Below are 26005 nucleotides of genomic sequence, written 5' to 3' on the forward strand. Positions count from 1 at the left end.
TGTTCTTCTGCACATTCTCATGTTGTCCTTCTCCACATTCTCCTTCTCCACATTCTCATGTTGTCCTTCTCCACATTCTCATGTTCTTCTCCACATTCTCCTTCTCTACATTCTCGTGTTCTTCTCTACATTCTCATGTTGTCCTTCTCCACATTGTCATGTTCTTCTCCACATTCTCCTTCTCTACATTCTCGTGTTCTTCTCTACATTCTCATGTTGTCCTTCTCCACATTGTCATGTTCTTCTCCACATTCTCCTTCTCCACATTGTCATGTTCTTCTCCACATTCTCCTTCTCCACATTGTCATGTTCTTCTCCACATTCTCCTTCTCCACATTGTCATGTTCTTCTCCACATTCTCCTTCTCCACATTGTCATGTTCTTCTCCACATTCTCCTTCTCCACATTGTCATGTTCTTCTCCACATTCTCCTTCTCTACATTCTCGTGTTCTCCACATTCTCCTTCTCTACATTCTCGTGTTCTTCTCTACAATCTCATGTTCTTCTCCACATTCTCCTTCTCTACATTCTCGTGTTCTTCTCTACAATCTCATGTTCTTCTCCACATTCTCATGTTGTCCTTCTCCACACTGTCATGTTCTTCTCTACATTCTCGTGTTCTTCACATTCTCATGTTGTCCTTCTCCACATTGTCATGTTCTTCTCTACATTGTCATGTTGTTCTTCTCTACATTGTCATGTTGTCCTTCTCCACATTGTCATGTTCTTCTCCACATTGTCATGTTCTTCTCCACATTGTCATGTTGTTCTCCACATTCTCATGTTGTCCTTCTCCACATTGTCATGTTGTCCTTCTCCACCTTGTCATGTTCTTCTCTACATTCTCGTGTTCTTCTCCACATTCTCATGTTGTCCTTCTCCACATTCTCCTTCTCTGCATTCTCGTGTTCTTCTCTACATTCTCATGTTGTCCTTCCCCACATTGTCATGTTCTTCTCTACATTCTCCTTCTCTACATTCTCGTGTTCTTCTCTACATTCTCGTGTTCTTCACATTGTCATGTTGTCCTTCTCCACATTGTCATGTTCTTCTCCACATTGTCATGTTCTTCTCCACATTGTCATGTTCTTCTCCACATTCTCATGTTGTCCTTCTCCACATTCTCCTTCTCTACATTCTCATGTTCTTCTCTACATTCTCATGTTCTCCTTCTCCATGTTTTTCTTCTCCACTTTCTCACATACTGCAGGTGTACATACAGATGCGGAGGTGTTGGGCTCACGCTCCAGAGGACCGCGTGGACTTCAAAGGCCTGATCGAGGAGTTTGAGTGTCTCTTGTCGGACGAAGAGCTCAGTTTACTGCGCAGCTGTTAAAGCACTCACTTTTTAATCCTTTTATTTTCTTGTATATCATATCGTCTTATCTTCTTTTTTTTTTAAGGCCTGAACTCATTCAGAATTATTCGCTGACAATTGAGCAGGTTGTATTTTTACATGTGACATCCTTTGAGCACTTAAACAGTCCGAATCTGGACGGATTAAGGATAATTAGTAGAATAATTATCCTGGTAGTGAGGTACTTTTACACTAGAGGTTGTACTGTATGTTCAGATAAAAATCCCTCAATAATTTAGTCTTAGTTTACTTATTCTGCAAAAAACACTCATTAGGGACATCTTTTCAGACATTAAAGTTGTAATCGGGTGACGTTTGAGTCAGGACATCTCCTCAGAGGAGAAACTTTGGCCTCCATAACACTTTAGAATATAAACAAAAGAAACAACACATGATGTGCACCACCGACGTTTAACCTCTTTAATCAGGATAAAGAAAGCCCCGCCTCTTGCGTTAGCATTTGTACAGTACATGTACATGTTCAAGGGGCGTGGCTTCAGAAAGGACTGAGGCTGAAATGATTTTGATTTACGAAACTGCTTCGGTTAAAAACGTTGATTGTACCGTTTAAGGCAGTTTTTTTACAGTAAATCATGACAGAATCAGACTAAGATTTATTTGGTTTACTTTAAACAATGAAATGCTCTGATTGGCTGATATAAAAAAAAAAGGCGTGTAAATCGTTACTCTGTACAAAGACAGTGGTGGAAAACTGTTCTGTGCACGAAATAAGGAATGTTTGTGGTAGTTTGGTAATTTATTTAAAGTCGATTTATCCCATTTTCACTAGTTTTACAAACCACATTCTACACAGCTACGTTCTTACCTTTAAATAAAACAAAAAAAAGTAAAGATTTTTCTAAATACAGCAAGGGTTATGGAATAGGTATCTGATTACTTGCGTGTGTAATTAGCGTTTGCAGACAGTGGGACGTGTCACACGTGATTTATAAACTATTATTCGCATTAATAAGGCCATGTACTAAGTCTGGGAAGGAAGCGGTATTGGAATGGGATTTTTGTGTGTGCCAATTGTTCTCGATAGCTGCGAGTTGTGGAACGCTGGTTCAAGGCAACGAATCGGAAAAAACTCTTCAAAGTGAAATACTAGTGTAAAAGAGTAAAAGGCATCGGAGGTGTGAGCGTGAAGAACTTTTTGGGGAATTCATTATTTTTGAGCATGCCGAGGAAAAAAAAAAGATCATGTTTTAACATGCTCATAGTGGTATTTTACACACACAATCTCTGTTCCTGAATTGACTTCCATGTGTTAGGTGATAAATTAATCTATTCGCATTGACTCCACCCACTGTTGTAAACCTTTAGGCGAAAACTACCCCAAGTTACAAAAACAGATGACGAGGTGTTTTTTTTTTCTTTCTGTAGTGTTTGTACTTGATGTTAACGTTTAACAAATTGGGTGAAACAAATCCGTGACGCTGCTTTAATAGGCAAAATAGCGGCGTGACGTTATGAGACAGCTGCTGTCACATAATTATATTGACGTGATATCTGCTTTCTCCCAGTTCATGATAAAAACATTCGTCCTGTGCACGTTGGTGTGTAATCGATTATTGGCACGTTCCAGCATTACACTTAACATTCATAACACTCCCTGGTACAGTATGGAAGCTTGATTCCACCATGTATGAGAAATAATGATCTTGCAGTTGCGAGGTAATATCGCGCCTTTGCGAATTTTTTTATCTTGTAATTACGAGGTGGTTTTTTTCTACTTGTTAATATTGAACATTTGTGACCGAGTGCTTTCGTTTCCAATAATTGAACCACGACAATACAAGCTTACGCAGCATAGGTTAAGGATTAACGGCGGTTATGGGTTAAGGATAGTCTAATAAGTGAAAGCAAAACGTTGTACTAACTCACATTCTGGAGAGATCAACAACTTGCAGGATAAAAATTTGCACTTGGGAGATATACAAATCTGTGTAATATTTTCGTCCATTACCACCATACCTTTGCCATTTTGCCTTTTGAAATATATATTTTTTACATTTTACATAAATCTATTACAAATATGCGTCATTTAGTCCTCTGCAGTTTGCACAGAATCGTCACATAGCAGGTAAATGCGAGGGATCTGGCTATGATCAATAATCAAAAGTGACGTTTCAATTTGCTGCATTGTTGTTGACGTCTTTGTCAAATTCATTCAAACCTTATTAAAATTCTCTTTATTTTATTGGTGAAAAGCTTCCTGTTTTTTTTTTCTTTTACAATACAGGCCTAGAAGTAAATCAGCCCATACAGAAGTCATGTGTAAGATCATGTATAAAATTATAATTACTGTATTCTCCATACTATAAGGCCTACCATAATTTTCAGGCTATAAACACACAAAAAAAGTTTTAGACTTGTATAAACTACAGATCAGTACAGAACCGTAGACTGTTTTGTATCTTCCCGGTTCTTTGTCTTGGAGTCTGAATTACGGTCTGTCAGGTTCCTCAAAGGACAGAGAGTGTGTCCACGCTACCAGCTTGTCCACTTCACTTTCCCAGCATTCCCGTCTCTCTGCGTCATGGACGGAATCTCTCAGTGCTGGAACCGGAGGAGCTGCTGTGTCTAAACATGAAACAAAACGTTCAGTAACGTCACACGGATTTAACGGGTGTGGCTCTCTGATCACACGATGAGGTGTGGCCTCGGTCATGGTGAATGAGGTGTGGCCTCTGAGTATCAGTTAGTTGGGTGTGGCTTATGTGTCAGTCAGTCCTAGTAAAGGAGGGGTGGCCTATATACCTGTTAGCTCCAGTAATGGAGGTGTGGCCTTGTGGGTTTCAGGCATGGCTTGGTATCATATCATACCACATATCAGTATGTGATATTTTTAGTTTACTTCCTGCATGAGTGAATCACCTGGAGTTCTACAGAGCAGGTAGATCCGTCTCATTTGTTCGACTCGAGTCTGTCTGCTCTTTTGTTTCTTCGAAAGCCTCGGGCCATTCATGGTGCCTTTATATCTGTGACTACAGGTGAAAATAAATCAAACCCTGCTGCACTGGGTACTATTAAATATGCAGGTGACAAGTCATCCCTCTCTGAAATTCAAATACTCACTCTTTTTCTCCATCTGTAAACGTTATTCCCTCATGTACATCCCTAGTATGTATTAATACGCTTAACTAGCTAACATAGAACTCGACAGTACAGCTGTGCTTTAGTTTCCCAGTTTGAATGTTTTAAATGAATTTATCATCTATTCACCCATGGATCGTCAAGTTTGAGATGTCTCTAGATTTAATTAAAGAGTCTGGTACTTTTTGTTACTAAAGAAGACACCATTTGACCAATTTTACAAACAACCAACCACAAGACAGCATGCCGTGAAAGTCACTGTTTGGATCTGGGAGCTCACATTTTGCGTGGTTCTTCAACAAGCTCATCGTTTTCACTGCCTGAGACGCCATAATGGGCTGCAAACCTCTCTGGATGCCTGACTGCTTCATCCAGCGCTGAAAAAATCAACGAGAGAAAGATAAGTGTGTGTGTAATAAAAGTTGTATATATCTCAATATTCAAAAATGGCGCGTGTCAGGTAAAATTAAGACAGAAATATAAACATTAACAGTGAAGGAGGGGCAGTCTCAGTGCTCTGAGTTTTCCATGAGTTTCTCACTTGTGCACTAAGTGCTAAAGTGCTGTGTTAACGTTCTAGCTATGTGTTGTACTTACATTCTTTCCCCATCAAATGTCCAGCTCTTGTGGTGGCGATTTTAACCCATTCGCTGAGATACTCTTCAAAGACAATTTTGCACACAACTCTGGAATAAGTAGATCAGTGGAAGGTTCAAGGCTTGGCTCAGGCATTCATGAGTGTCGTGCATGAGAGCACTTCAGTTCAGCGAGCACTGAGCACCGAGACACCAGCGTTCATGTATGTACTTTGCTCGGATCTGACATCTTTGCACTCTGGATTAAAGATACTGTTTAAACACAACAATATCTTGAATATAATGCAGAGTATCATATGGGTATAGACAAGGTCCTGGTATAGACAAGGACTTTAAAAATATTACAATTTATATGTTGCGTGAAGACATTCTTACTCTCCATCTCTGGTTTTTTCATCCCCTCTGGTACTGAGGACATGACTCGATGGAGTCTCAGCAGCCTCCATTTCGGAACTGTGAAGCTTAAAGTTATGTAGTGCCGGATAGAATTACAACCTAAAGCACAGAGACAGGTATAAATTGTATATAGGTGAGGTTTTCTCAGGAGGAAGTTGACCAGTTACAAACAAAGCCATAAACTTTTATTGTTACATGTTACAGGTAGAAATATATAACGAAAAAAAAAAAAGTAATGGACAGGCCTCGGATAAATTTAAAAGAAAAAAAAAAGCCATTACAATCCAAAATGTTATGTGCCTGAACGTTTTTCCTCACTTACATTTGTGTTAAGAGTAATTTTGCGGGTAAAACACTAATAAGATTCACTTACATTTGGATGTAATGTTTGACAAGGAGCGAGTCTTTTGTTGCTTAGCAACAGTGGACAGAACGTGCCTACGCGAACACACAGGCGCGCGCGCGCCCGCTCGAGGAGGTGAGTACATATGACAAGACGCCATTACAACTTTTCTTTTTTTTTCTTTTTGTCCAAAAGCGAATTTTATTACAAAAAAAAAGTTAGACAAAAGAAACAACACAAATTATATATATATATATATATCATGTAATGACAGTAGCACTGGTTCTCCCCGTCCTCTCACGCAGCTGCGACAACTTCAACGCGAGGCTCAGCAGGTCGGCCAACTTCACCTGAGGTAAATAAAATAAATAAATAAATAAATAACCCGAGTGTTAAAACAAAATTGCGGTGTGGCCTGTATTCAATACAACTGCCTAGAGGATACAGAGTTACACTATGTAGGGCGCACAACGTGACTGTCATATTTGATGTAGTGCACGTGTGTAGTGAGAAGTGAGTCATTTGAGCTTGAATTCAATCGTCACTTGTAGTCATTATTTAATGCTTTATTTTGTACAAGATGATTGAAATTAAATTGTAATAAACACAATTCTATAAGATTTATAGTCAGTTTCAGAAGTATTGAAGTATTGGCACCCCCAAATTACTGTGTATTGATTGTATATATGTACATCAAACAACCCTCTCAAACCAAACACTTACATTTCCTTTAATTAAAAATTACATAGTATTCCAATAGTTCTGGAGTTCATGTTCAAATTAGGTCAGTCTTTGTAAAGTTTCTAAAAATCAATTGTGATTCTGAAATCAAGTAACATCTACTGTAAGTAGCATCCAGTGAAAAAAAAATGCAGTTCAAATTACCTGTGCATCCTGTAAAATCTCATTTTCATCTTTCTCATAGCCGTCGATGTAGAGGTGTATTGTGGCCCCTGATGCGGTTCCGCTTAGCCGAAAAATAATGCGAGAGCCACCTTTAAATATAATTCGCAGGCCCTGTTGGAATTTTTTTTTTTTTAATAATAGTTTTGGTTAGAAGTTTATTATTATAGACATTAGGATTTTATGTTGTGTTTCACCAAGAAATTATTTGCATTACCTGGTTCTTTGTAACGCTTCCATCTACAGGGTCGTTGTACTCAAAGTTGTCTGCTTTCTCCACTTCATAGGTTTTCTGTCCGACCACGAATATCTGTCCAGCGAATGCCTTGTCTGAAATGATCACCTCGAGATCCAGCATCAAGTCCACTGCCGTGTCTATCGCCACGTCTTCGTAGTCGTACCTACCAGGTTCGGAAGAGAACCCCACACCAAGAACTGAGACAAGGGGATAAAAACTAATACAATTTTGTCATTACATTTCTCAAACAAGGTGATGTTATTGGTATTTACAGTTAATAGAACTAATTATTTTGTTGGTATGCCTCACTTCTTTCCTTTATGTCAAGAGGTTAATGATAATTAGAAAAAAAAAAAAAAAAGATTGTCCTTTTCATCCCAGACCTGGTATAGTAGTTTCTGCCGTAGGTTTTCCAGTGATCGATCATGACTTCCTCAACACTCTGTTTTCTAAAAGCAAGAATGGAGAGCCAGGTGAGTACAGCCCAAAGCCCATCCTTCTCACGGATATGATCCGCACCTGAAAAGAGGGAAACAAGCTTCATGTGATGTGTGATTGTGAACTAATTTGATAGTTTAAATAAGTCTATAAAGGATGAATAAATAAACCATTCACAGCATTTATTACATTCGCTACCTGTGCCGAAGCTCTCCTCTCCATACAGCGAAAGGCGACCAGCATCCATCAGCTTTCCAAAGAACTTCCAACCAGTTGGAGTTTCATACAGCTGAATCTTGGTTGCTTTAGCCACACTGCAATGAATGAGTGCTACGTTACGTTTCTGAACGCACTCAAAACTACATCTGAGTTTAAGGACTAAATCACACTAGCGGTTTTGTAACATTCAGCTCAGTGAAGTTAATTTCGTTCTTGACTAGAACCTCTGTGGTGAGTTCACATGGGAATTTATATCATTGATCAGTACCACAAGTGTGCCTGTGCTGAGCTGTGACCAGATGGCCCTTTGTAGTGCATTAGATCCCAAATTAATAGAGTACTCATTTTAGCAGTGTGCAGGCATGATGCGTCCCCAACCCAACTATAAATTGAGCCATAAATATACTTGTCTGCATTTGGCTGGGAAGCTGAATTAGATGTCTTGTTATATTTGTGTTTCTATTTTTATTTTTTTGCTAGCATTCAGCTAAGAGAGAATAGCAAGCTAGATAGAGTTTCCCAATGTACAAAACTTGATTTAGAACTTGATTTAGTAACCAAACTATCTTGGGGCAGTTGAATTGCATGTATGTAGATGCTGAAACTAGAATAAAACCTTTAAACTTGAAACCAGAATGTTAAGTTGCAGCTACATTGCAATTTGTACCAAATTTTTGATAGTTTGTACAAATATGTACAAACTGCAAATTTCTAGTGTGACTGCAGCTCAAATAAACACACTGCTCATTCTAGTGTGGTCTTTTTGAAGTTGCTTACACTGAGATAAAAACCATCATCGTGCTAGAATATTATGAGAAGTTACACATTGAGTTATGAAAGTTATTTTTAAGTATTTACTTGTCGAGGGCTCCACTGCTGGGCATTGTCCTGGCAAAGCCTCTTACTCCCATGTGCTGAAAGTAAGGTATGCAGAAGATGTTTGCTGCAATAACAGCAACCGAATCTGAGGGGTTAACGAAAAAGCCGTTTTTCCCCAAGATCATGTTACGGTCCTGGAGAGAAAGAGACACAGGGTAAGCTGGGGTTGAGACTGACACTGAGGTAGGTCACTAACACCCTTGATATTTTGGTGGTCACATGACCTCTACACTCATTTTTTGCAAGGAAGTTTTCTTTCCTAAACTAATCTTGACTGATAGATTTTCATAGTGAAAAGATTAATAGCTATTTGAGGATGAATTGTTTATCTATAATGGTGTAACTCTTTAAAAACACCCACACCGTCACCATCGAAGGCAGCTCCAAAGTCAAACTGGCCGCTCTTCATGGTCTCCACCAGATCTGCAGCATAGGTCAGGTTCGGATCTGGAAGCTGACCACCAAAGTCCTCCTGAGGGACGCAGTTAATGGCTGAGTTGGCAGGAGAACCCAGTTCCTCACACAGGATCTTTTTCACATATGGGCCAACCACTTCAGGACAGAAATGAAGACCAAAAAGTGATGGGTACAATATCAGACAGTCATACATGAAGATTTAAAGGAGAATGTAAGTTAGTTTACAAAAATTACTTTTGTGCATTTTAACATTAGCTATAGTGAACTTATTGTGGCAGTGTCCTAGATAAGGCAGTGTCCTAGTTTAACTACGTATAGCTAAACTATCAGTAGTGATTTATGATAGATTGCTCTTTTATTAGCTGTAATCATTTACAGGAGTTTACAAGAAATTCCTTCACTGCACCCTATTCTTTTTCTACCATTTCTTCGTCTTGTTCTTCGGTCTATGGTGTCTACGGCAGCTCATATAACCATCTGGTAAAATGTTCTGAAATTTGGCACACTGATTGGGGAGGGTCTAAGGAAATGACCAAATTTGGGCCAAGTGCTGCCAATGCTGTAGCACCACCATTGGGTCAAATTTGGAAGTACGTTTATGGTCATAACATTTGAACCGTGTGTCCAAAATTTTAAATCCAGCATCCCTGGATTCACTGGGTAGAGACGTGTTCAACGTACCCTGTAATGTCAATTTCTTCCTAATTAGATTTTCTGTCAACTCGGATTTTGTCAAAAACATTTTTTTTGCTGCTCCTCCTACAAATTTTGTCCAATCATCACCAAATTTGGCACACATCATCTTCAGAGTAAGCCTCACAAAAGAATTTTGAATACTCTGGTTTACCTGTAATGGGCCAATGAATCTGACAGTGAAGCCACCAAACAGGAAGTGAGGCTGTATCTCAGCAATGACTTTGCACACTGACACAAAACTTGGTAGGCAACTGCCCTGAGCCTATGCAACAAATTTTGTGCCATCGCCACCTACTGGCCAAAAGCTACAATAACATGCTAAAAATGCTTAGATTTAACTGCCAGTTTTGCACGTCTTACTCCAAATTTTGTCCAGTCGTCACCAAATTTGGCCCACATCATATTGAAACGTATCTATACAACTGTCTACTGCCATTCTAGCCATTCAGTGTGCTATTATACAGACAACGCATGGCTGACAGGGTTTAATATCAAATAGCATTTTTATTGAGCAATTTTCACAACAGTATAATACAAGCAAAGAAATAAATTGTCAAACATGCACTATGGTCTGGACATATTTTACAAAGGTCAGGGTAAGATTATGTTGGAGGGTTCAGTTTTGAAATCTTGCCAAGGAACCCCAGACCCAGTAATGATGGGATAAGTCATACACTGTGATATTCATAAAACCTAATATTGTTATTGTGAGCTCGTCTAGATATCATCATCTAGGTTTGAAGCATTTTTCTGCAGTGTTTATGCCCCTGTAATAAAAACCATTCTTAAGGCAAGATCTTTATCTTGATCTTTTCTTTAAAAAAGCAATCCTGTAATTCTGTTCAACTGATGAAAGTTTCATGTAATTGAAAAAATATGATAAAGACCTGTGAAAAGACATTATTCCAAACAATAACATATGTTTATCTTTAAACATAGTAAACCATTATACATGGTTGAGGGTTATATCTTGAAATTTTAATATTAGCATATCTAACTGTCAGGAGGCCAGGCAGTACCGATATTGCCAAGCAAAACAAAACAAAACACCTCCGTATTTTGTGCCAGGTCCACATATGCCAGACTCCAGCTAGATGTTTGAAACGCTTTTTGTTGCAAATGTGATTAGATCTGAACTGAGCCAGTTACAGAATTTTTTTTTTTAACATCCTGCATCAGAAATGCAGTGATAGCATCTTGTTTAGCTTTTTTTTTCCATCAGTGAAATGAATGACCAGTTGAACCCCTACATCCCAGCACCCACCCCCTCTTCCTTCACAGGCTATGCTATTTGAACTTTTCACTTTAAATTAGCGACGGAGAATTGGCTTCCTTGGCTTTTCAAAATGTCATTTCGAGAGTTCAGTAAATGCTACAGGGCTTGCAATGTGAAAGGGGAAATCCTGCTTTGGTTTCAGTGTTATGTCAGACATCTCCTCTTAATCATTTAACAGCAGGCCGGAAACTCTATCTAGATGACCCAGGCCTCAAAAAAATAACATCTGTTGCTTCTGCTGCAAAGATTAGTATATAGTATATATTCACAAAGATTAAATGGATTTGAAGTAAATACAAATGTTCCATTAGGTTCATCTTGTGATGACAGCCAAGATGTTGACCGCACATCATTGTGGAGTCATTCATGGTCTCATAGCTAGCTCTAATTTATACAATAATCATGCCTTTGTTGATCTGTATAATGCTTAAAAGAAGAGAACATTTACAACAGTAGAGTTCCTACCTCCATGCATGGCATCTAACCGGATGCGTATGTGGTTCTGGCCTGATAAAAGCTCTTTCAGCGCAGCAAAGTCAAAGATGTTCCTCAGCATGTTGGCGTAGGATTCCACCGGGTCCACAATCTCAACTGTAGAGAAAGCAAATAAAAAGTATGATGCGAAGTTCATTAATAAATAAAACGTTATCGTTGGCAAATTGCTGTAGTATAAGAGGAATAAAACACTTGGGGTACCTGCTGTTATAGAAAAATCCATGATAGTAACAGTAACTTTGTCTAGAATAAATCTATGAATGTTGATATCTGGTAGTAAGAAAATCTGAGGCAAGTCAACTTGGGTTATGATCTTTAAAATGTTGATCCCCTTATCAGTGGTGAAGCAGTTGAGTTTTATGTTGATGTCTATACGTCTATATAATACACTATACGGCCAAAGTATGTATATGCACACCTGACCATCACTCCCATATTTTCTTGTTGAACATCCCAGTCCAGATTTATTCCTCCTTTGGTGTTATAATGAGCTCCACTCTTCTGTGAAGACTTTGCACTAGATTTTGGGGCATGGCTGTGGGGATGTGTGTTCATTCAGCTACAAGATCATTAGTAAGGTTGAGGTCAGGCGCTGATGTTATGATAGCAAGGAGGCTTCAGTTCTAGTTCATCCCAAAGGTGTTCAGTGGGGTTGAGGTCGGAGCTCTGTCCAGGGCACTCCTTTTATTGTGTATCTAGGCCCCCAGAAAAGCCTTCACCTACCTGTAAACGGTTTGAATTTATTCTCCAGGTCGAAACTCTGCTTGCCGAGTGTCGTCAGATCCACCATGAGTTCAGGGCAGATGGCGTACTCTTCTATACTTCTGCTTATCTGGAAGATTTTATCTGTCACAGTGCTGGGCGCAGGCCCTTTAAGCCAGACGACAAAAATATTTATTTTGATGTAATTAGATACAAAACTCATTTTATATTTGATATTCTGGTATCATATTACCTCCATTAGCAATGTTGAATTTGATGCCAAAATCTCCGTCTGGTCCTCCAGGGTTGTGACTGGCGGTGAGCACAAATCCACCAATCGCTTTGAACTTCCGGATTACGCACGATGCGGCCGGTGTGGACATGATGCCATTCTGACCAATCACCAGACGGCCTATCTGATACAGGTAAGTAATAGAGGACAGGTGAGCTGCAGAGGATTTTAATCACCTTAAATGTACTGTCATTGCACATAAACTAACAATGATTCTTGTCCGTTTTCTTGCTCAAAAAATGGTTAACGTTCAAGTCTATAATATTTCATACTGATGAACAAAATAATAGAGAATATATTATTTTTTTAACAAAATCTAGCAATATTCTTGACATGTACACCATTTAAGTCTGTTGAATGATGCAGCTGTTATCAGAGGTTAAAAAGTAATAATAATGAATTATTAAACAAATTAATTAAATATATGAATTAATGAAAGCTTAGGCTATTTATCAGCGTCTAGCTGAAAAATCTCTTTTTTATTATTATTATTATTATTTAAATTGAGATTTTGTCCTGAAAGTTTAAACATACACCAATGATTGAGAATGTGTAGGGGATTATTATTTATGTTAAATTACTATAATAATGAGTTTAGAGTTTCCTAAAAACCGCTTAAATGGATTGTCCATAAGTTTGGACACTAATCATGGAATGGTGACGTTTTATTTTACTGTAAACAATCCGGAGCTTATTGGTACTTGTAGTACACAACATTTATTTGTTTTGAAACAAGCACTCAATGATTTAACGAGTTTGTTAATTGTCCTTTAATTAAGCACTCTTCCAATTATGATCTGAAACAAAATAATTCCTTACTATAATACAAATGTTTCGGTCTTTGGCAAAAATAATATTTTCAAAAAGCTTTCAACTTTGTTCCTTCTTTGCATTCTGTAAAGTTCTTCTCTATAGCACTGATTGTGATAAAATGAAAAAGAAAATACAAAACCTTTCCAAAGGTCATCACTTTTTTTATCTCCAGTTTCTTTTCGCATGTATTAATTTAGCAGATGAAAATCATATTTAAACCCGTGACCTTTGGACTGATTAAAATAATAGCCATCGTTTCATGGGGGATTTTTAACACTACAGCAGTTACACTCATGTTTCTCCACCTGTGCTGGAACCCGACCGGCTAAATTAGAAAAACATTTATAGTTGGTGTATAATTTATTTACAATCCCCCCGACTATAAATATCATTACCCTAGCAGAGGTGTCGAGAACAAATATCCGTGTTGGACAGGAGACAACAACAAAAGCAGGTCTACATAATTAGCTCTGTTTTGCAGCTTGCTGGCACTTTACCCTTGCTAATCATTTGAAATTACATGCTGCATTATTGTCCTTGTAATGTTTATTTTTATTTTTTTTTTATTAAAATGATTAAATCTCAGACAGCTATCCAGCAAATCTGGCATATATTACAGCATTGTAAAAAATCGAAGTAAGCTTAGCAGGATGCATGTTAGAGAGACTGATAAGAAATGAAAACAAACAGTGCCAAGGTGTAGAAAAAGTATAAAATAAAAATAACTGCTGCTGATTACAATCATGAGAAGGTTTTAAAAAGGTAGCGACTGACCCCATTGGCCGCCGCCATCTGTACTATGACCTGGATCGCGGTGGTGTTGAAGTAACGCCCGTCTCCTCCAACCACCATGGTGGAGCCTTGGCGGTCTCGCAGGTCGATGGAGGAGAAGATACTCTGGATGAAGTTTTGCAGATAGTTCCTTTTGTACTGGAAAACACGGACACTTTTTATAAGGCCGCTGATGCTGGGCCTCTGGTCTGGATACGGAGCAGTGTTGAGATGCAGCACCTGTAGAGGACTGTCCTCCATTGCTCAGAGAGACAGAGAGAACGACAACGTGAAGTGGGGAAGTGGGGTCAGTGTTACTGCACACTGCTCTGTCAGGGCACTGGGAATGGGGAACAAGAATGGAGGGGAGAGGAGAGGAGGAAAGAGCCTTCTAGCAGCCCGGAGCATTCCAGAAGCTGGCAGCGCTGGACATTAGGGATCCAAAAATAAATCGGCAGTGGAAGAGAGTAACAGAAGACGAGTTCCTCCTCACATATGTTAAGGGGCATCACTGTCACACTTTACACTCACTACACAGGGAAGATTCCTCGTCAGGGTTGCATTAGTCAACTAATCACTGGCGAAACCCACCTGATATGCAGTGAATTATCTAATGAAACCGGATCATTTTGGCACCCTATGAGTTGCGACACGACTTGATGGGGTTTTCCGATTTTCCTAACAGTGTACATCAAATTCTGGTGAAAAAATATCTAGAACCCTTAGGGTTCCTTCAAAATTCTATGTAGGGGCAGTTGTGGCTAAACGGTTAAGGCTTTGTGTTACGGGTCAGCTGTCACTAGCTGCCACCGTTGGGCCCTTTAGGCTCGTAATCCTCTCTTCTCTAGGAGAGAGCCATATGACCCCAAATTCCTGGCTTATGTGAAGAAAAGAATTTCACTGCCCTGTAAAGTATATCTGACAGATAAACCCTTTCTGGGGAACACGGTGTTTCTCTATGAATCAGAAAAAAACATTCCTAAGATGATACTCGACAAAGAACGCCTTGAATAACTTTTGTTTTCAGGAGCTAACGGAACCCGTTATCACTCATGTTTCAGATTGTTGAACCTGTGTGACATTAGCGTGGGACACAGCCGCTAACCTCTCACAGGATTAATGAAAACACAGCACCAATGTTTAGTTCAGCAGAAATGTTCAACAGAAATGTTCAGCAGAAATGTTCAGTAGAAATGTTCAGCAGAAATGTACAGCAGAAATTTTCAATAAAAATGAAACTGGAAAAAAAAGAGAAGAAAACACAGCACCAACCGACAAATTAGCACCAGAATCATATCATGAATATTTCAATAAAAGCATATTTAATGTCTTTCAGGGTGGAGGTTTCCTTTAAGGGTTAATTGGAGCTCCCTCTGGGGAAGCCCTTAAAGGTTCTACAAGAGTTTCCTTATCAGAAAGGACTCCAAACCCTTAACTATACAAAAAAAAAAAAAAACCTCCTTCAAGAACCATTTTTCTACGAGGCACCCTCAGAGGAATGAAGAATGTTCATGTGTCAAACTGACTCTCAGGATGATCAGGATTATCATAAACGTTAACCATGGTAACGATGTAGGAGAAGTCACAAAAGCATCCCTGTTTTTCTGAGCAGTAGCAACGTTAATATCAGAATTCATTACTCGTTGCTTTGCAGCATAACCCCCCCAGGACGGGAGATTAATTAGATGATTAGTTGAATCAGGTGTGTTAGAGCAGCATTTCCTATTTATAAACCTTTTATCACTCCTATAACACTAGGTGGTAGCAGAAGACTTATATTCCAAAACAAAGCAGAGGAAACAGATTTAAGTAACACCAGCATGACTTTTCTTTCTTGGGTCTTCCTGAGAAATTGGAGTAAATGGTCTGCGCCTTTTAACCTTAACGGTTCTTCTAAGCACTTTACATTGTTTCTCATTCACCCATTCATACACACACCCATTCATATGGCATACCAAAGAGCTGTGATGCAAGGCACTAGCCCGCCATCGGGAGCAACTTGGGGTTCAGCGTCTTGCCCAAGGACACTTCGGCATGTGCAGGGGCCGGGCATCGAACCACAAAACCTGCGATTAGCGGGCAACCCGCTCTACCACCTGAGCCACAGCTGCAGTTAAACACTAACACAAAAAATACACAAAAACCTCTTCAAAGAACTTTATTGTTGGTCTGATTCTGTAAAAACAATACGAGAACTGTTTATAGTACAGATGTGAGTGGAGTCCCGAGGTTTCTTAAGTAACTGCCAAAATTCTGTGGTTTCTCTGTGAAATAAAGGGTCCAAATGGCATACAGATGCAGATGAAAGCGGATTCCTCAAAAAAATGTGGTTAACTAAATACTGACTATACCATCCTGCTCAGTGTCATATTTAAATATCCCACGCTAAAGTGTCGCTACTCTCATGGGTTCTGTCTGTTTCACTTCAACATCGTCTTCTATACATATGGAATTGTTGTGAGTCATAAAACGTCAAACATGCGACGCAAACCACATGAGCAACAAAAGAAAGTAAACAAAACGGGAAAAGTGCTGGATCTTAACATCAACAAAAGCCTAAATACAATTCACCTTAATCATTAAATCCTTAGAGAAATGTCCAAGCCATGATTTTTATTTTCCCCTCTGGAAAAAGCTAATGAAAATCACAAAAGCAGACTGGAGACATCCAACAGGGCGTGACCAATCAAGTGTGTGTGTGTGTGTGTGTGTTTGGTATGTCAAAGTAAATGCAGAGCTGTTAAGAATAAAAAGAACGCAAGAACTGTATCAGAAATAAATCAGACATTGGACTTTTTGTTTAATGGACAACAAGTTGCTCAATTACAGAGTCAGGTTTCACGTGGTTAAAAAAGCTGAACACATATTTGCACATTTCCACATCGTTTCTTTTGGTTTACGGGCGACTATGCTTCTCGATGGTGACGAATGGAAATCTGTGTGGATTTTAAGTGGGACTGTCCTTTATTGTGCTTCCCTTGGATTCCTTTCCTGCGAGGTTGGCTCTGGATGCATTTTCCATTCAGGTTGACATCTCCACAAGCGCTGAACCACCAGCCTCCTTAAATAGAACCACACATAAAAATTTAAGTATCCTATGCTTCTAAAGTAGTAAAGTAGTAAAATCACAGTAACTCATCAACAGTTATATGATTTGAAGCCGATCTGTCGAGGTTCACATTATATGTAAAGTTACACAAACTCAGAAGCGAAACGTAGGATACGAACTGGATTTTCTTGAACATCACATCTCTTGTGTAAACACTCCTGTGGAATATTTACGGATAAATTAAGTTGTATCCAGCTCGATAAATGAGGTCCAGTGTTTGATTATTTATCAGGCCCTCCAGGATTTTGCTATTAATGCAAAAGCAGGCAAACTCCGCAATATTCGGTGGAGCTTGCAATTTTCAAAATTACCGCAGATTTTCTGCAGATTTCGGCCTAGACGCACCATGTGGCATCATCACGACACGCATTCAGACAAAGTCCTCTTTGATTCACTTGCGTTGAACGTGAGCACTGCTAAAACGTCACATTCACTAACAAGCATCACTGGGAAAGTAATTTTGTGCAATTGTACTTTCTCCAATTCAAGTACCTTTCAGCAAAAAAACTCCGCAAATTGCATCGCAAGTTTTGAAAAAAAAGCTGCAACAAAATCAAGCGTTTTTGGCCACAACAATCACAAATAAAAATTCCTGAATGAAATCCTGTATGGACTGATTAGTACACGTAATGTATTTTACTTTCTGTACCTGTATAATCATGAGCACAGTTTTGTTCTTTGGGTCCATTTCCATCGTTGTAGTCTTTAGTAGAGAATCTCAGTCTTGTCGGGACGTCCATATCCAGGGTCGGATCTCCTGGCTTGAGGTGGATGGTGTAGTTGGAGTCAGGGCCCTCCAGTACATACTGGAACTCCATTGAATGCTTTTCCTGTTTCCAGTCCTCCATCTGAATGTGCAGGAGAGAGCTGCTCTGCTGGGTGATGGAGAAGATCTTCCTCAGACCAAGCCAGAACTCACCTACTGTACAGTGCACAAGTAACACAGCTTTAAACACCAAACACAGTGATGTCACTGCAAATGCAGTTTTTATTTTAAACTTCTTTCATTTGCATGTTGGTCAGTTTTCACTTTGGGTAACAGTTTCCTACATTACCCACAATGCCACTCAACTACCTGCTGATAGTGATGCAGTACACATCTGTACACACTGCTCAAACATATCAGCTTCCCAAGCTTCGACTTTCATGTGAATACCACCGTCAACGCCATCACGCTCGTCATCTCATACATCTCTAACTGGCCGAGCCGAGTCTCTGCTGTAACTCGGTGTCATATTGCTTTTCCCCTGTGGGACTTTGCACAACATCTCTGCTACTTCTACACTGGATTTCTCATTCATATAACCTTGGACATGGAAATGTTGGATATGGAAAATGGTGAGCATGAAATCTGTCCCCCTTGAACTCAGAATAATGAAAATACAGCACCAACCAAAAAATTAGCACCAGGATTGCTAAACACATTGCAAATTTGGAAATGTACAAGGTGGAGTTTTCCTTTACAAGTACAGGTTCCTATGGTCCAGTTTTAAAGGTACACCTCCATCACTTTCCTAGGGAACTAAAGGAGGCGTGCCTTAAAGGAGGCTGAAAAAGCAAGAGTTATACCCTCGATGTACAGTACAGTGTAATGTAACTGATCGAGGCAAGCTCTCAGAAATGGGCTTCTTTGTGCTTCTCTGTCATTGCAATGAGTTAAACTCTCATTGGTGTATTTTTAGTTTCAAGGAGCACCAACATTCCAAATACGTAACTCACTCTTGAAGTCTCCGAATCCATTCTCGTAACTTTGCCAGGACTGGTTAAAATCAACAGAGCCACCATGTCTGCGCTGAATAACCGTGAACACTCCTTCTGTGGGGTGCAGAGCTCATGTTATCAGGATATCAGCCTACACCTACGTTAAATTTAAGAATACCTCAGAATTTTATCAGGAGTTACAATAGAAGTCCTGGGTCTTGTGTGTATTCTTACCCTCTATGAATTCACAGTACACAAGGAAAGGTTCGGATCCATTAGGCTTAATGGGATACAGGCCACTGGTTTTCTCTCCACTGCTGAAGACCTCACCGCAGTCTCTCGGGAAATCTACAGAACAATCGTTCACACATTCAGTACAAAGAATTGCTAAAACACTCAAAAGTCCACGTCACTGGAATTCTCACCACTTGAAAAGCTTCCATCATTGGAATAGTTGGACAGATAATCTGACATGCTGTAGGTTTCGGCATCCCAACTAAACTTCAACAAAGTTTCCTGATGGCTGGCAGAGTTAAGCTAGAAGTGAAGTGACAACAGTGTTGCATCAGATGTTTTGGGTTGTGTTTACACGTATAAGTGGTTTGGTTGGACAAAAAAAAACCAAAACACTACCTTATTCTCCAGACTTTTGATCTTGTTTTTCTGGCCATTCAAGTGCTCATTTTGGTCCTTCACCGCCTTCAGAAGGTCTGAGATACTCCTTTCTTGGGCTTGGATCACCTCCTGGGTTGATATCATTCCGTATAACTGATCACCATATCAGTTCTGTATTTTGCTCCCCACAAAGTTTTCTAAACATCTAAAATAACGATATCAGTTCATTTACAACTGATTATCCCTGATTGAGCCTCTGCACCCTATAGCTGGGGCCAAGTTTGTTTTTGTTTTTTTAACCCTTTTTTTTTTTCCCAATTTTGTTCATTTGCCAATTCTCTCCCATTTTACACACAACAGCTACCAAACCGGGGAGGGTGAAGGCTAGCATGTGCTTCCTCTGAGACATGTGAAGACACCATCTTTTCAAACTGCTGCTCCTGCTGTGTTACAGAGCAGCACAACATACTCGATGGGAAGTGCTATCTGCACTCTTCCGCATACCCGAGCTCACTGCCACACCCTAACCCTAACCCACCCAACGCGCACAACTAATTACACTCTCTTGGTCTCCCAAGGACAGCTGACTGTGGCATTATCAGTTCAAAATTCGTGATTTACCAACAATAAAGGTAACATTTTTCTGTTGCGCCACTTTGAAGGCCAGGATCAAGGTTTGAAGCTCCAGTTTGAAAACAGTGTGAGGCTGCCACAGTGCTTAGCGTTAGCTTATTGTTGTAGTTGTCAGTGCATATTAGGTGGACACCGTTCTGACTAGTGGCACTATTGTGTAAGTACAGAGTGCTTATTTTACAGGGACATAACTAAACAAGGAGAAATATAAACTTTGAAATAAGCCCAAAGAATCTTACTTTGAGTGCTGAAATTTCTGCAACCTGATCTGCTGAGAGAAGACCTTCAGAAAGTCCACTCAGTTTCTCCTCAAGTCCTCCAACCTGATTCCGCAGCTGGATTCTCTCCCTCATGATGTCCTCTACTTTGGAGTTTATCTCCAGAGACAGGCTCTTGATCTCTTCATTATTGGCTTTGAGCAGCACAGTGGTCTTCTTCATTTCCTCTTCTTCCTCTTTGATCTCGCTGGCCAGCACAGAAAGCTGGTTGAAGGACTTATCAAAAATGTTGAGCTTTTGCAATATGTCACTGATCTGGCCCTTTGTCTTTTGCACAAAGTCTCTCAGGTTTTTACCTAGCTGCAGGAGGCCGTTAGCAATGAGCTGGACTTCAGAGAGGGCCACAAAAGTTGACCGAGTATCTGATGAAGCCAGGTTTAGCTCCTCAGTGTCCTCTGCTGTTGGGAAAGCGTTGGTTAATAACATAAATAACAGTAGTAAGGCCAGCTTCATGGTCGCACGGTTTGCCACACTCGGATGAGCGAGCTTCATTGTTGTGGGAGATCTTTCAGCCCTCTCTCTCCAAAGAAGCCCAAAGTCCGTTTATATTTGTGCTGTTGTGGATGGGTTGATCATTAATAAAGAATAAACTGATCCGCCTTTGGTTTACAGAAGGTAAATTGGACAGGAGCAAAAAGGATAAGAAAATATTTAATATTTTGACTACATCTGGCAAATACGTTGTAGTTAAATTAGGCCCTTACCACAGAGCATAAATATCAAACCTTTAACACCTTTAATACCTTTCAACAATTAAAAACTGTAGCTTTTTCCTGTTTAACATGAGTCACTTGTCTTAATACAGTGGTTTACCTCAATTCCTTATTTTATTTTCACAAATCTTAGCGGAATTGTTGTATATACAGTACTGTACAAAAGTCTTAGACACTGTACAGTTGATATAAGATTAGTTTTATGTGCTTATTGTATGTCTACTGCATAACGTTAATTAAAGATTCAATTTAAAAAGTGTTACGGAGAAATTTTAGGTAAGTAACTTTTTGTGTGCAATTAAAAACGAACTAATGAAATGTCAAGAACTCTACATAATAGCACACAATGAACTTTATTGTCTTTAGTAAAAAGATTCAGTGCTACTCAACCTCCTCAACAGTACATCTCAATTTAACCCCGGAAGTGTTTTTCCCGAATGTGTGTTTTTGTGTTTTGCCTCGCTGTTGGACAATAAGTTTGGACGGTTGTACAGTATAATAAGGTGTAAAGAACTGTTGTAACTCTTGTAATTAAATCTTTTAAAACATCTGTAGGAAACCTTTTAAAACATCTGTAGGAAAGTGAGCAAAGGTTTTATATGCTGAGAAATACGTAGAGATCATATCACGCACTAAATGCCTTTTAGACCCAAATTCATAAGTAAACACTTCAGAAACTACTCGACGGACTTTTCCATGATATTTTTCCATGAGATGATGCAACATGTCATTTGATTTTCTTCCTGCCACGGTTTCAGTGGCAGTGTGCCTTCTGAAAATTGAGGGTTAGCGTATTCTCTAATGTGCTGTGGTCACTCCAACAGCATAAACCTCTGTTAGCCAGTGACGACTGCCTCGACTTCTGGACAAAAACAGAACCAGAACATTTCTCCATTTTGGGTTTAAAAATGGCTGGATATAAATCTGTAACTAATGCTTCCTGCGCATTAAATCTTCAAATAACCTCTGTTTAATTGGAATGCGAAAACCGTTGATTTAACATTTTTTAAAATCAGGAAAACCACATAACTTGCGAGTCTCTGGTCTTATTTACATTCTACAGAAAGTTTATTTTTGCAGGTGATAAGGTTCATGACTACAGACTTCACAGATGGTCACAGAACGTCCACGGTTAAATGTTAACCCATATCAGAGGGAATAACAGCAAACATAACCTTATACCTCAATTGGTAATCGAAGCGCGTGTGTCTTTATTTACACCGGGCCATGAGTGGACTCTTTCTGCTCTGTGGATTCCAGGACTGGAGAACTTTATTCTAATAAGACATTATAACGGTTTTGTTATCGGCTGCAGTTTATACTGTATGTGAGGCAGAATTTAACAATGGAAGCGTTTGTGCGATCCATTCAGATGGAACAGAACAAAACAGAATTAAACAGGACTCTCTGGCCAAGCATTCACCGGATCTCAGTAAAATGAGCATTCCAATTATATCTCAGAAAAAGCACAAACACTAGCCTGAAACGTTTGTGCATTGGAATAGACAGCCAGTTTTTTCTGCTTTTTCAAAAGTCCTTGCAGAAGAAACAACTTCACTATCGGGCACACTTATTTTATAACAAAGTTCATAATGAATAACCTACTTTGTTGAATGTATTGTTCAATACGCAGACATATCGAACTTCCTCGAACAATACGATATGGTACTGCATATTGTTACACCCCTAGTGTCACTCCCACCTCTTTATGAACCCAATAATTGTGACCATACAGTAATTGGTGGAAGAACTTGTAATGACCATACAGTAATTGATGGAAGCTCCAATCTGGCAATTTTTTTTTCAGTCATCACAAGATATCTTCATGATCACCTAAAAAACCCCGTTCCTCTGCAGGATTACATGGCTTTTCTCTCTCAGTGACACTGAGTTCGGTGATATCAGTTGTTCACATGTAAACCTAATGACACTCATCAGCAGAGAATTGTTTTTGTTATGGCGGAAAGCCGTGAGATCATGTTGATAGAAGATATTATTGAGTGAGTTTAATGGTGATTAGCTGGAGGAAAAAAAAGGTCTGAGGGAAGTGCGATGTAGTCAGCATCACTGCTATGTCCTGAGAGGGTTTAACAGGCTCATGTGCCCCCCTCTAAAGCCCTATGGAATTTTTTTGATTAAAGTGGATGTTGAGGACATCTGTGGTGTATTAAGTTACACTATGAATGGTATGTGTGTGTGTTTGTGTGTGTGTGTGTGTGTGTGTGTGTCTGTGTGTGTGCCATAGAAGTAACCCTGGGTTCCTAGTATTAGTATAAGTCCTCTCAAAACTTCTGACACATGGCTCTTGTTTTTATAAATGTCCCTTTAGCACTACAATGCACAATGCCCCGCCCACACTCTCCCATTGGCCGACTGGTTATGTTTTCACCACTCCCACCTGCTCTCATTGGACAGGCCGTACAGAGGGAGGCGTGAGCACCCACGTCCATCCTCCCTGTTCTCAGTTCTCAACACAATAATACTGCTTTATGTTTTCAAAGAATTTCACATCGAGGAGCTTTTACATCCCACCGACTCTGTGAGACTGCGGGTGGGGGAAAGAAAATGCCAAACTGGAGCTAGACTGGACCATACCATTAGGAGAGTAGGGGGAGCTCATTCCAAACCTACTGTAGTAAGACAGGTAATGATTTTCAAACTCTTTTCAAAGTTCGATTTTTAGTTTTTGCATGCTTCCTTTTTCTGAAGTAACTAAAGTCAGTGCACAAAAAAAAAAAAATATTGTGGATATGAGAAGAAGCAATTGTTCAGTGACTACAATGGGGAAGATCCGTTCCAGTGCTGCACAGGATATAAACGGGCTTTAATGTCATTTCAGTGTGTGTGTGTGTGTGTGTGTGCGCGTGCTTATTGCATTTGGCAGCAAGCCATGATGATCTGCATGGTCCAAATTCTGTAGAGTTTAAAAAAAAAAGAAAAAAAGAAATGGAGCAAAACAGAAGAAATAATAAAAGGATAAAAGGTGGTAAAAAAAAGAAAGTACTGAAACAGATTTGAAAAACAGATGTGTGTGTGTGTGTGTGAGCGAGAGAGCGAGGATAAAAAAATAAAACAGTTCTTAATGACACAGTTCTCATTGTTAAAGAGAGACACTTGGACCGTCCACACCCTTGCCACATAAAGTGGAGGGTCAGAGAGGGACACACACCGGCTTTGGCCTCCGTCCTCAACCCCAAACTCCAAATAGACGAGAAGGAATGAGGTTCTGTGCCGAGGAAACCACACCGCTGAGGGGGCCCAAACAGGAAGAATGGAATGGCTGTTGCACTCCAGTGTGTGAGAATAAACAAAACCAAGTTTTTAATATACAAGGTGGAAAAAGACAATCTTTTGACTCTAAAATCTACTCCACAGTCAGAAGTTCAACACCATAAACATGTGCAGTTAGACGTCTCTGAATCACTGCGGTCAAATCCATCTAAATGCCACATTCCAGGTTTGGCACCGATACCAGAACCGAGCTCAAGTTCTGTTTACGCCTCTCAAATTTCTATACTGCGCCTCATCCATTACAGAGACCCACCCCCACTCTCCTCCTCCTCCTCACAAGACATGCATGCTGAAATGCCGAAAAACGTCCGTGCTGTTTATGCTTTTATTTCTGAAAAGATTAGGAGATTTCGAATCGTCGCAGGTTCAGAACCGATTTGTGGTCCGAGAAGGAATGAAGGAATGCCATGGAAAGAAGTGTATTCAAATGAGGGGTGCAAAAATATGTGTTTATAGGGAGCAATCATTTCAACTGAGTGAAGAGAGAAAATATTTCAAGTAAAAAAAATTAATACATAAAAAAGAATCGCAAGGATATTGAGTTGGCACAAAATGTGAACAGAAAATGATTACTTAAATAATTTAAATACAAAAATCATAAAGGTTTTTTTTTTTTTAATCATTTATAATAATGAACAATAATAATACATTTCCTTTAAATAAACAGTAATGAAAAGTCAATTAGACCCTTTTTATATATTTATATTTTCCAATTGAACCACGGATAATCCTTAAGAGTAGGTGGAATTTTTAGTTGTGTTATTTCCGGTCTTGTGACTGCTATTATGATTTCCATCATCCTGCTAACTCTCTGCAGTGTCGGTGGTGAAGATGCTGTAAAAGTGTGCCATGAACAGCTCTGCGAAGGAAAACGCTCAACTTCAGGATGCACAAGACATTTTGTTTTGAGTTACGCTTCCTGATCTAATGAAGACCACGGCATCTTTTTTTCTCTCTTTCTTTTATTTTCTTTTCTTTTCTTTAAACGCATCTAAGTATAAAATTAAGGCTGAGGGTAGAAGGACCATGACCCTGTTCTCCTGCCTTTGTCTGACCTTCTCCCAGTTTATAATCCGTAGAGCTCGTATTCTGAGGAGGAGGTTTTAGATAAGTCGGGTTCTGTTCAGGATAGAGTGAGCGTTGTGGGAGCACTGCAGTTTGTCTGGGCAAAGTTTGGTTTCAGCTGTTTGTGTGTTTATGGCATAGCTGACATTGTTTGGGCTGCGGCTGCTTTTGTGGTGCTGAGTGGTCAGGAGCAGAAAACAAAATGCAGAGAGGAAAGTCTCCTACAAAATGTTCTCAACAGTGTAGGGAATTGGGTCTGTTTGTGATCGTGGCACACGTGTACAACATCGTGGCGTTTTATATTTGCTGTGCGAAACACAAGGCAGTATCTGCAGGAAAATGTTATTTGAATCCCGGTTCTGCCCTGTGTGCACAGAGTTTGCGTGTTTTGCCCGTGCTTTGGGGGTTTCCTCCGGGGTAAACCGGTTTCCTCCTCCAGTCTAAAGACATGCGCTGTTGGCTAATTGGCATTTCCAAAATTGTCCACGATGTGTGTGCGATTGTGCCTTGTGATGGGTTGGCACCCCGTCCAGGGTGTCTCCCGCCTCATTCCCCGAGTCCCCTGGTATATGCTCCAGGTTCCCCTGCAACCCTGTTTAGGATAAGCGGGATGGATGGATGGATCTGCTGTATTTACAAACTATCATTCACTTTCCTTATTTTGAAATC

At 39.7% G+C, this 26005-nt stretch overlaps 4 protein-coding genes across 12 annotated transcripts in view; 2 read left to right on the forward strand and 2 right to left on the reverse strand.

The window, feature by feature from the left end:
• The window catches only part of LOC128609813 (tyrosine-protein kinase JAK1-like), an 18210-nt gene extending 14644 nt beyond the window's left edge, over positions 1–3566 (forward strand). The window contains exon 24 of the mRNA XM_053628623.1: positions 1212–3566. Coding sequence (XP_053484598.1) covers positions 1212–1337 — 126 coding nt within the window. The 3' untranslated portion in view covers positions 1338–3566. The remainder of the gene's footprint in view (positions 1–1211) is intronic.
• On the reverse strand, positions 1764–14293 carry LOC128609815 (phosphoglucomutase-1). The gene is made up of 16 exons (XM_053628630.1): positions 13935–14293; positions 12309–12471; positions 12077–12223; positions 11324–11449; positions 8831–9021; positions 8449–8603; positions 7570–7685; positions 7317–7452; positions 6913–7096; positions 6678–6809; positions 5823–6142; positions 5429–5548; positions 5055–5143; positions 4738–4834; positions 4239–4348; positions 1764–3944 (listed from the first exon to the last, which is right to left on the reverse strand). Exons 1-11 carry the CDS (start codon positions 14190–14192, stop codon positions 6053–6055), a joined length of 1698 nt encoding a protein of 565 aa, XP_053484605.1. The 5' UTR covers positions 14193–14293; the 3' UTR covers positions 1764–3944; positions 4239–4348; positions 4738–4834; positions 5055–5143; positions 5429–5548; positions 5823–6052.
• LOC128609814 (KN motif and ankyrin repeat domain-containing protein 4) overlaps positions 9079–26005 on the forward strand; it is a 27417-nt gene continuing 10490 nt past the window's right edge. For 7 of the 8 annotated variants that reach the window (XR_008386283.1, XR_008386285.1, XR_008386284.1 and 4 more), the window contains exons 1-3: positions 9079–9097; positions 12360–12480; positions 23482–23624. The gene's annotated coding sequence lies outside the window, so the exon portion shown is untranslated. The remainder of the gene's footprint in view (positions 9098–12359; positions 12481–23481; positions 23625–26005) is intronic. The other variant, XM_053628625.1, reaches the window with a different exon arrangement.
• On the reverse strand, positions 16701–20799 carry LOC128609816 (angiopoietin-related protein 3). 2 transcript variants are annotated; one of them, XM_053628632.1, is made up of 7 exons: positions 20229–20799; positions 19375–19485; positions 19167–19278; positions 18976–19089; positions 18760–18855; positions 17690–17959; positions 16701–16992 (listed from the first exon to the last, which is right to left on the reverse strand). In XM_053628632.1, exons 1-7 carry the CDS (start codon positions 20757–20759, stop codon positions 16838–16840), a joined length of 1389 nt encoding a protein of 462 aa, XP_053484607.1. In that variant the 5' UTR covers positions 20760–20799; the 3' UTR covers positions 16701–16837. The 2 variants fall into 2 exon arrangements, with proteins under 2 accessions (XP_053484607.1, XP_053484606.1); XM_053628631.1 differs by having other exon boundaries at positions 17690–17962; positions 20229–20798.

This window comes from Ictalurus furcatus, chromosome 7 (genome assembly GCF_023375685.1).
Source record: "Ictalurus furcatus strain D&B chromosome 7, Billie_1.0, whole genome shotgun sequence".
In the NCBI taxonomy this organism is placed as follows: domain Eukaryota; kingdom Metazoa; phylum Chordata; class Actinopteri; order Siluriformes; family Ictaluridae; genus Ictalurus; species Ictalurus furcatus.

What these genes read in the sequence shown, in the direction of transcription:
- LOC128609815 (XM_053628630.1), bottom strand. Translation starts at nt 14,192, where the DNA reads ATGGAGGACAGTCCTCTACAGGTGCTGCATCTCAACACTGCTCCGTAT. An exon ending in AGATGGCGGCGGCCAATGGG is followed by an intron (nt 12,472 to 13,934) that starts GTCAGTCGCTAC and finishes TACCTGTATCAG; the next exon opens with ATAGGCCGTCTGGTGATTGG. An exon ending in AGCAGTGGAGCCCTCGACAA is followed by an intron (nt 7,686 to 8,448) that starts GTAAATACTTAA and finishes CATTCATTGCAG; the next exon opens with TGTGGCTAAAGCAACCAAGA.
- LOC128609816 (XM_053628631.1), bottom strand. Translation starts at nt 20,759, where the DNA reads ATGAAGCTCGCTCATCCGAGTGTGGCAAACCGTGCGACCATGAAGCTG. An exon ending in TCAAAAGTCTGGAGAATAAG is followed by an intron (nt 19,279 to 19,374) that starts GTAGTGTTTTGG and finishes CTTCACTTCTAG; the next exon opens with CTTAACTCTGCCAGCCATCA. An exon ending in TGGATTCGGAGACTTCAAGA is followed by an intron (nt 17,963 to 18,759) that starts GTGAGTTACGTA and finishes TGCACTGTACAG; the next exon opens with TAGGTGAGTTCTGGCTTGGT.